Source organism: Lampris incognitus, chromosome 11 (genome assembly GCF_029633865.1).
Source record: "Lampris incognitus isolate fLamInc1 chromosome 11, fLamInc1.hap2, whole genome shotgun sequence".
Taxonomy (NCBI): Eukaryota; Metazoa; Chordata; class Actinopteri; order Lampriformes; family Lampridae; genus Lampris; species Lampris incognitus.
In genome coordinates, this window is record NC_079221.1 from 23,412,333 (window position 1) to 23,423,113 (window position 10,781).

The following is a 10,781-nucleotide window of genomic DNA, read 5'->3' on the forward strand; positions in this document are numbered from 1 at the left end:
TCTCATGGTTGCGGGGACGCTGGAATTAATTGGTCTCAAAATATACCATTGTTTATGACTGCAAGAGAGCACATAAGTGACATTGTCTATCATTCCTCTCCTCTCCCGTCCCTCTGATCTGCCCACGAGTGCAGCATTACAGCGGTACTTAAAACACAAGTTAGCTAGCTAGCTTTCTTTTTTGCTTTATGTTAAGAACAACTGATGATGGCAGAAGCAATAGTGTCTAATATTCACCTCTTTCAGCGGTCTTGGACAAACGAATTCGGATTTATTTCACAAAAGGATCAAACTGTGTGCACTCTCTGCTGCAAAATAATGCATGAGAAAAACTTCAAAGACAAGGCTGACAAAGCTGAATCAATCCAGAGGGCAGTGGCTCAGTACGGGAAGCAAAGCAGCGTGTTTACAACCATATGTGCCGCCAAAAACCATAACACAGATGGCATCTATAAAGTCGCGCTGTGCATTGCTTAACAAGCCATTCTCCGATGGAGAGTATATAAAGGAGGCTTTCTTCAGCAGTTCGTAGGTCCCCAGGTGCTGCACAGCGGCTGCCCACTGCTCCTACCTACACAGCTAGGATGGGTTAAATGCAGAGTGAATTTCATCGTATGTATATGTACAAATGACAAAGTGTATTCTGTTCTATTCTATCTATTCTATTCTATTCTATTCTATATTTGTTGGGTTACCAAACAAAGACACGAATATCATCAGGGTGTGTGTGTGTGTGTGTGTGTGTGTGTGTGAATCTTTTGGCATGCAGAATCTAGACAGGGAAACAAGCAGCAGCAGTAAATAAATAGATAAATGCTTATTATGAAAATGAACTGGCTCATGGGTATGTGATTTTTCTTTACATGGCACGAGATTTCCATAAGGTTGCCAACCCCTAGATCATCAGCCAGTATGCTGTCTAGATAATCTCAGTTGAGCATCCAAACGGATGTTTACAAGTCATTTTGATACATTTAGCATCATTTATCTTCGAAGGACAGCACACCTGATAGCTATACTAAACTATACTTTCTGTATTGAGGATATCAGTGAACCATGGTCTAAACCTAACCTGTGCTACTGCAGCGGCCTATGGCAACCACAGCAGTACATTGTTGTGATGATCTTCAATAACAAGGAATCAAACTATTTGTCTAGTTAATTATTAAGCTCCCACAATGGCCTGAGTCACACAAAAGGTTTAAGATAGTCATATGATTGAAATTTTGCCCATTATATAAACAGCTTTCAAAATATTATTTTAATAGTTAATGGATTTCAAAATACAACATTAGCAAGGTGAGACACCCATTAACCAGCATTGAGGATAAGCTCTTTGGCAACAGTGAGCACAGCATAACAGGTGTGGGGAGACTAGTTGACGTTGGCTAGATACAAAACCCCTTGAACTCACAACTGGACACACTTATCTCAATTAGCAACGTTTCCCATTATTTAGTAGCCACTGATTTTGGTCTGTTGATAGGCAGGCTGAAGTCATGCCTAGCAACGTGACAATGATACTGGTGACGATGGTTACAAACACACCTAATAGCGCTAATTCAGCTGAGTGGTTCGGCGGATTAGCCTATCAGAAACTGCAAGCTCCGTAACTATTATTTCCTACTTGGAGTTGACAGTGATCTGTGCAAAGATTTGGGGGGACTGATTAACGTTAATGATAAATTATAGCTATACAAAACTGTACAAAAACAGGCTGCTCTAGGATACATCACAGCGCAATTTGGTTAATCTTTTTAGCATGTTAGCTTGCTAGCTCAATAGATTATGATGTGAAAAAATGCCAAACATCAGTTGTTAATAATTTACTACACGTGTATAACACGGATCCATGTCAGGTATAGTTGAACCAATACTACTAAACTCTAACTAACCATCGATGACCAATCTGTCTCACCTCACTGAAGATGTCGTGAAGGTATCGAAACGGTGGTTTGCTCAACAGTTTTTCCGTGAGTGGTGGTTTCTTTATCACTTTCCCCAGTGTATCCTGGGTTTTTTTTACTACCGCCCCATTCATGGCGGCAGTCTGTTAGTTTCCTGAGAATGTTAATGTTCTAACGACAAAGAAATCCACCAGTTAATCACGAGTATTATATCTTGAGAGGCTTTCTCTGTTGTTGCTATGTCAATACTAAGCAATCCCAGCATGCATCATTGATGAGGGACGCGCATGCGCCAAAGGTTAACGGTTGCTAAGCACCGCTTCTGTCATAGCAACAGGTGAGTAACGTTTACATTGTACATGCGGGAGTTACGTTTCAAACTAATTATAGCTAATCTTTATTGCTATGATTATTAATGTACACCATATAAGATATAGGGGAGCAACAGACTGATAAAAACCAACATAATAATAATAATAATAATATTGTTCACAATTCACCGATTTTAAACATCATCTCTGTCTTACCGCGACGGGGACGGCACATGAAAAACACATGCAATTCCTGATCGTTTCTGCGTCTCAGGGGTGTTTTTTTTTCCTGGCCGCCAAGCGAAGGCATCGTGACGTCGTTTGGCGGCAAGAAAAACTACAGCCTAGATACCCAGCAGGGTTTCTGATACGGACATGTATTTTAATCGAGAGGACGAGGATGTGTTTTGAGAGGATGAGGATTTTTTTTTTTAACAGAAAACACATCCTCATCCTCTCGATTAAAATACATGTCCGATGGCGGAAATGACGTCCCACAACACCAGCGCAGAAGATTTTATGGATGACGATGCGGACGTTTACGCGCAATGTGTGGCGTATTGGATCGAGCACCGAGTGCTCGATTGTGTTCGACTGTCACCACTACTGAGTTCTGTAATACACTGATCGAGCCTAGTAGTGTGTGACGTCTCAGTCAGTAAAGATCAGACTTGTGCCGCATCCTCGTCTCTGTGTACTTATATATATTAGTGATTAAGTTAGTAACCCAAGAATAGTAACACTACAATAGTGTACATAAGAGAAGTCACAACATGGTGTCAGAAGACGGAGTTACGGTATAATTCGAGGGCGGTACTTCAACGAGCTCGCTAAGTCACAAATACAAGCGATGCAGACGTCACATGTTGTCCAAGACGCCTCAGTGGAGGCATTGAAGAAAGCAACAGGGCAAACGCGCACGGGCAGCTGGAACAAGAACAAAACGAGCAGCAAGAGGCATGTAGCAACAACTCTGCCACAAGTGTGGAAATAAACATGAGCCCCGTCAATGCCCAGCTTATGGTGCAGTGTGCCACAAATGTGGTAAGAACAATCATTTTTCCAAGGTGTGTAAATCAAGCACTGAAAAAAGCGGCAATTACAAGACAAAGACAGTGCATAATCTAGAAAGTGAAATTGATTCCTTATATGTAGGCATGATTGGAAAATACAAAAACAAAGCAGCCCACCAAGCTAAAGGCACTGTATGGCGTGAAACAGCCACGGTCAGAGGCGTAGCAATTAACTTCAAGTTGGACACAGGCGCCGATGCAAATGTGCTTCCTATGCGCGTATTCCGGCAGCTACCAGGTCCCGTTCAGTTACGGCCCACAAAGACTGTGCTGATTGCTTTTGGTGGTGCATGACTACCCTCAGATGGTGTTGCATCTCTAGATTGCCGCACATACGGCTATATTGGACTTCCATGTGTCTAGCCGAGCTGACAAGCCAATCCTGGGTGGAGATGCGTGTGAAGAGCTGCAGCTGGTGAGAAGAGACGAGGCGCTTGCAGTGGAGTCCCCACAACCAGCAAAACCTCCGGGCACCAAAGAGGAGCTGCTGCAGAGGTATGCGGAGGTCTTCACAGGATTAGGCGAATTTCCTGGAGTTCATCACATACACATTGACCCCAGCGTCATGCCTGTGATTCACGCGTGCAGGAACGTACCACTCTCTATCATGGACTCACTAAGAGAGACACTCACAGACTTGCAGAACAGGAAAGTCATAACTCATGTCAATGAACCTACAGAATGGGTGAACAGTCTTGTTGCCACAAAGAAAAAAAATGGTGCGCTAAGGGTATGTTTGGATCCTTGCAACCTGAATGAGGCAGTCAAGCATCAACACTACTCCATTCCTACACCGGAAGACGTGCACAGCAGGCTAACAGGAAAATCCATCTCCTCCATCCTAGATGAAAAGGATGGATACTGGCAGATCAAGCTAGATGAGCCGTCGTCTAAGCTATGCACCTTTAACACGCCGTGGGGCCGGTTCCGCTTCCTCAGACTCCCATTCGGGATCAAATCGGCCAGCGAAGTGTTTCAACAAAAGAACTGTGAGACCTTTGGCGATATCCCAGGTGTGTACATTATAGCAGACGACATGATCATCGCAGCGTCATCAGAGCGGGAACACGATGAAATCCTGCAGAAAGTAATGGAGAGAGCCAAGACCGCACATGTGAAATTTAACAGGGACAAGATCCAGTTTAAAGTTGATACTGTAAAGTACATGGGACACGTCATCACGGCAGCAGGACAGAGAGCTGACGACACAAAGATCAAAGCGATTGTCGACATGCCAACCCCGGAAGACAAACAAAGTCTCCAACGTCTGCTGGGAATGACAAAATTCCTAGCGCAATACATACCAAACGAAGCCTCACTCACGGCACCCCTCAGACAGCTGCTCAAGAAGGATGTAGCATGGCAATGGTGCCCGCACCACAGCTCAGCGCTAAAGGCACTAAAGACCATCCTCACACAAGCCCCTGTGCTGAGATACTACGATCACAAGCAGCCTCTCACTCTACAAGCAGACTCCTCAAAGGATGGACTGGGAGCCTGTCTGATGCAGGACGACTGCCCAGTGTACTATGCCTCACGAGCGCTCACCGACACAGAAAAGAGGTACGCACAGATAGAGAAAGAGTTGCTCGCTATAGTGTTTGCTGCTAAGAGATTCCACCAGTATGTCTACGGCAGACCAGTAACTGTCCAGTCCGATCATAAGCCTCTGGAAGTCATCATGCGCAAGCCGCTGAGCAAAGCACCTGCGCGGCTTCAAGGTATGCTTTTACAACTGCAGAGGTATGATCTGAGTGTAACATACACACCAGGCAAGCACATGTACATTGCCGACACACTCTCACGCGCTACAGCTAGCAGAGAAGGTGACCATATTGATGAAAACCCTTGTGATGAGAGAGTTGTGTATGCCTTGGATGCCACAGATGCCTTGAGCGAGGAAACACTCAGCCAATTAAAGAGAGCAACGGCAGCAGATAGCGTGCTGCAAGCTGTGTGTGAGAAACACAAGAAAGGCTGGCCCATGAAAAAGAAAAGTTTGGACAGAAAACTACACGCCTATTGGGCAGTAAAGGACATTATAAGCATGGAAGATGACATTGTCTTGGTCGGAGACAAAATCATCATACCCCAGAGCTTCAGGAGCACGATTTTGGAGAAGCTGCATCTTGCACACCAAGGAGTGCAGCGCACAAAAGCCAGAGCAAGAAAGTCTCTCTACTGGCCTGGCATGGCACGAGATATAGAGGCAACGGTGGAAAAGTGCGTGCAATGCCAGCAGCTACAGCCCAAACAGCAGGCTGAGCCACTTATGCCGCATCAGGTCCCAGAACTGCCATGGATGAAAGTCGGAGCTGACATCTTCGAGCTACACGGTCAGTCATACCTGTTGTTAGTTGATTACCTAACCAAATATCCTGAAGTGCTCAACATATCTGACAAAACAGCATACACAGTAATCCAGAAGATGAAGTCTGTGTTTGCCAGACACGGGATTCCTAGGGAGATAGAGTGACCATGTCCCATTTGCCAGCTATGAGATGAAGTCATTTGCAGCTTCATGGGAGTTCAAGCTCACACACTCCAGCCCAGGTTTTCCCTCTTCAAATGGCATGGCTGAGAGAGCCATAAAGACAGTGAAACATGCGCTGAAGAAGGCAATGCAGACCGGCACTGACCCACATCTGGTGCTGCTGTCACTGAGGAACACACCGGTGACAGGACTGGATGTATCACCTGCACAAATGTTGATGGGGAGAGTTCTACGAAGCACACTTCCGTGCTACAGCGCTGTGCTGACACAATCAGTCCCACAGCACATTCACAGCAAGATCCGGAACCTGCAGTTCCGCCAAAAACAACGTTACGACCAGCGTGCAAAGCCCCTGCCAGTGTTGACCCCAGGAGACACCGTACACATGCAAACACGGCGCGGCTGGGAGCCTGCCGTTGTCATCCGACAGCGAGATGAACCACGGTCCTACACTGTGCAGACACCGGCTGGGAGGATGCAGAGAAGGAACAGGCGACATCTGAGGAAGATACATCCGAGCCTATTCAGAGACACGGACAGTGATGAACATTTTGACTCAGAGGTACAACCCTCACCCTCACAAGCGCCTGTGCCAGTCGACTCACCACCACATGACCTGCCACCACACGACCCTCCTCCGGTGACTACAGGCAGTACACCCACATGCTACACAAAGTGCGGCAGAGCAGTTAGGCGCCCTGCCAGATACAATGACTAACCTCAGGGTTCTTTTGTGTGATCATTCAAGTGTTTATTAAGAAAAAAAAGAAGGTGAAACAAAGAGTACAAGGTGTGTTTAACCTGAAATGTTGCAAGATTGCTGAATGTTCAAAATGTTTACATGCTAACCACCAGAATGTGAAAAGGAAATGGTTTATGTTGTTTAATGAGAGTCATCTGTCATTTAAAAAACATGCTTTATTAATCATTGAAGTATGCAAGTAGAAAAGACTTGTTCAGTGTTGATGCCATAGTGTTAATGGTTCGGTAAAGGGTCTACTGTTGAAGCAACTGATGAGTAGGCCACATCTCAGTTGGAAAAGAGGGATGTGGTGTATTGGATCGAGCGCTCGGTGCTCGATTGTGTTGGACTGTCACCACTACTGAGTTCTGTAATACACTGGTCGAGCCTAGTAGTGTGTGATGTCTCTGTCAGTAAAGATCAGACTTGTGCCGCATCCTCGTCTCTGTGTACTTATATATATTAGTGATTAAGTTAGTAACCCACGAATAGTAACACTACAATAGTGTACATAAGAGAAGTCACAACACAATGCATTCTGATATGTGTAGGCGCTGTGGGAAAGACTGTGAGCAGAACGCCGATTTACACAGTGAGGATTTTATTGCTTCAGTCGACTACATTACTCACCAGTACTGATTGCACATACACAAAACCATTGATGAAACTTCCCTTTAAATTATGGTAACTGGAGATACTAAATTGTCTGGTATAATGACTGAATGAATGAATGAACGAGCGAACACGAATGAATGAATGACTGAATGGATGGATGAATGAATGAAAAGCCACAAATGGATACAGACAGTTAAGATGTTATTACTGCAAATATTTTGACCAGATTTCAGTGCCACTTCAAGGAACATACATCGAGTGCCGTCATATTGAGGTCCAGGGTTCATGTCGGAAACTCTGCTTATCGTCTATCATACGACATCACATATCCATTATATATATATATATATATATATATATATTGTGTGTGTGTGTGTGTGTGCTTATGAGTTGTGAGGCAGTGCTCCTCAGGTGTCTGCTTTGGATCTGTCATGTATCTACAGGATAAGTGAATTATACAATGATCAAGGTGTATCTTGGTCTTCCCCTTTTATTTGCTAGACCGTAGTAACATTACAAAATGACTGCGTTAAGCAGGCACGAAAACACATGAGTGACCCTCTTGCTCTGTCTTCTTCCAAGGGCGTGCACCAGAGTGGCGCGTGTACATTTATACAACATACACAACCATAGACATCGAGGGTCAGAGGTCAAACATAAAATACATATTACTGCAAATAAAAACAATTGCTTTCGTGTGTATCGCCATACACTACACTCCTCCCCTGAAATCTGAACCCAGTACATTTACAGTACAACAACATTTCTTCTTTTTTTTTTTACATCTTTTCAACATTACATTGTTATAACAACAACTGGGTTCTCACAGATTTAATCTGTCCGGCAGCTTCACATGCCGCTGCGGCCTCTGGACACGCTCTGCAACTGAGGAGGGAGCGGTATCACTGGATCCTTACTGCACAACCCTCTCAGTGGATTCTGGAATGTTTACAGGCATTGCTACACATGCATGTGATACATTTGGAAAAACCCTCAGATCATCATCAGATTCATCTGACACATTACAGTTCTCAATCTCAGTATTGATCATTTGATTGACATGTCTCTTGTACACCTTTCCATACACTTTCACAAGATATGTGACAGGACCAAGTGCCTTTACAATGCACACAGGCACCCATTTAACACCTTCCCCTCCCCTGTGGCTTCAAACCAACACCTTCTGTTTTGGTAGGAAGTGTCTGACTTGTGCCAACTTATCTGCTTGCTTGGACTGTTGACTGTCCTGTCTCTTTTGCATGGACTCTGCAAAATTAGGTTTGGTGAGAGACAACCTGGTTTTGAATTGACGTCTGAGAAACAATTCTGCAGGTGTTTTCCCTGTAGTAGACTGTGGTGTACTCCTATAACACAATAGGAAATTGTGTATGCAGTGCCACAACGTCCTTTGCTACTCTTTCCCTTTTCAAGAGCTGTTTTCAAGTTCTGCATCAAATGCTCTGCAGCCCCATTAGAAGCTGGGTGGTAAGGAGAACTCTTAATGTGTTTCACCCCATTGTTTTTCCGGAATGTTTCAAACTCAGCAGATACAAATTGTTGTCCATTATCAGACACAAGTTTGTCTGGAAGACCCCAAGTGGCAAAGTATCCCCTCAAAACTTATATGGTCTTTTCAGATGTAGTGCTACTCGTCAAAGCTACTTCTGGCCAACGTGAATCGCTATCAGTGACCACTAGGAAGTTGAACTTTCCCTTCTGAGCATAATCTATGTGTATCCTCTGCCAAGGATGGTTAGGCCAGCTCCAATTGTGAACAGGAGCTGTGGCAGGTTGGTGTCTGTTTAACTGGCATGTCTGGCAACTGTTTACCAGTGACTCTATGTCAGAATCAAGGTTTGGCCATCAAAAGTGACTACGGGCTAATGCCTTCATCTCTACCATTCTCTGGTGATTTTCATGCAATTCACATAACATCTGTGGTCTTAACACCTCTGGTATGATTACCCGGAAACCCCACATCACATAGTCAGATTCAACAGTCAGTTCAGTGTTTCTTATGAAGTATGGCCTTAACTCATCTTCATTCAAATGCTTTGGCCAACCATTCAATGTGAAGTACTTCACTCTCTGTAGTACTGCATCTGTCTTTGTCTGTTTTGCAATCTCTTGTGAGGACACTGGCACTTTATCCAAGAATGAGACCCTAAACACAGAACTATAATCTGAGTCTGCCTCTTGAGTCTGTAGTGGTAAACGCGATAATGCATCCGCATTTGTATATTGTAAGGATGGCTTTTAACGCATGTCATACTGGTATGCTGCTAAAATTAATGACCACCTCTTCAGTCTAGCTGCTGCCAATGTAGGCACTCCAGTCTTGGGACCTAGTATCTTTAGGAGTGGTTTGTGGTCTGTAAGCAGAGTAAACTTTCGTCCATACAGATAGTCATTAAACTTGGTCACCCCAAAGATGATACTAAGTGCTTCTTTCTCTATCTGAGAATAGTTGACTTCTGTTTTAGTGAGTGTCCTAGACACGTAGGCTATAGGTTTCTCACTGTTGTCTGGAAACTGATGTGAAGTTACGGCACCGACAGTAGTGTTCAAAATAGCAATGTGTGTAAACAAGTGAGTAAAGCTCAAAATCCTTATAATAGCTTTTATTTCCATACACGCAAATGCATCGGGAACACTGCACATTCTATTACAAATCAAAACATGAACGAAAAAATTATCAAATGTGTTATTCCTTTACAGAAAGTGAAGAAAAATGAATATTAGGCTGTTAAAAAAAAATAGCAGTGTCTGCATTTTTCTTTACAAACTCAAACATTTACTGTATAAACTGAAAAATGCTTGAAGATTTAGCTTTCCTGTGAATCACTGAACTAATATTTAGTTGTATAACCACTGTTTTTGAGAACTACTTCACATCTGTGTTGCATGGAGTCGACCAACTTCTGGCACCTGTCAACATGTATTCCAGCCCAGGACGATTGGACTACATTCCACAATTCCTCTGCGTTTCTTGGTTTTGCCTCAGAAACAGCATTGTTGATGTCACCCCACAGGTTTTCTATTGGATTAAGGTCCGGAGATTGTGCTGGCCACTCCATAATATTAATCTTGTTGGTCTGGAACAAAGATGCTGCTCGCTTACTGGTGTGTTTGGGGTCATTGTCTTGTTAAAATACCCATTTCAAGAGCATTTCCTCTTCGGCATAAGGCAACATGACTTCTTCAAGTATTTTGATGTATTTAAACTGATCCATTATCCCTGTTATGCGATAAAGAGGCCCGACACTAAACTATGAGAAACATCCCCATATCATGATGCTTGTGCCACCATGCTTCACTGTCTTCACAGTGTACTGTGGCTTGAATTCAGTATTTGGGGGTTGTCTGACAAACTGTCTGTAGCGCCTAGACCCAAAAAGAACAATCTTGCTTTCATCAGTCCACAAAATGTTGCGCCATTTCTCTAGGCCAGTCAACGTGTTCTTTGGCAACCTCTTCAGCACATGTCGTTTTTTTCAATAATGGGACTTTGCGGGGGCTTCTTGCCGAAAGCTTGGCTTCACATAGGCGTCTTCTAATTGTTACAGCACTCACAGGTAACTTTAGACCTTCTTTGATCTTCCTGGAGCTGATCACTGGCTGAGTCTTTGCCATTTGGCT

General features: G+C 43.9%; 1 protein-coding gene across 1 annotated transcript in view; it reads right to left on the reverse strand.

The window, feature by feature from the left end:
* traf3ip1 (TNF receptor-associated factor 3 interacting protein 1) overlaps nt 1-2,130 on the reverse strand; it is a 55,432-nt gene extending 53,302 nt beyond the window's left edge. The window contains exon 1 of the mRNA XM_056289970.1: nt 1,919-2,130. Within this exon, the coding sequence (XP_056145945.1) occupies nt 1,919-2,041 (123 nt within the window). The 5' untranslated portion in view covers nt 2,042-2,130. The remainder of the gene's footprint in view (nt 1-1,918) is intronic.
* Nucleotides 2,131-10,781: the final 8,651 nt, after the last annotated feature.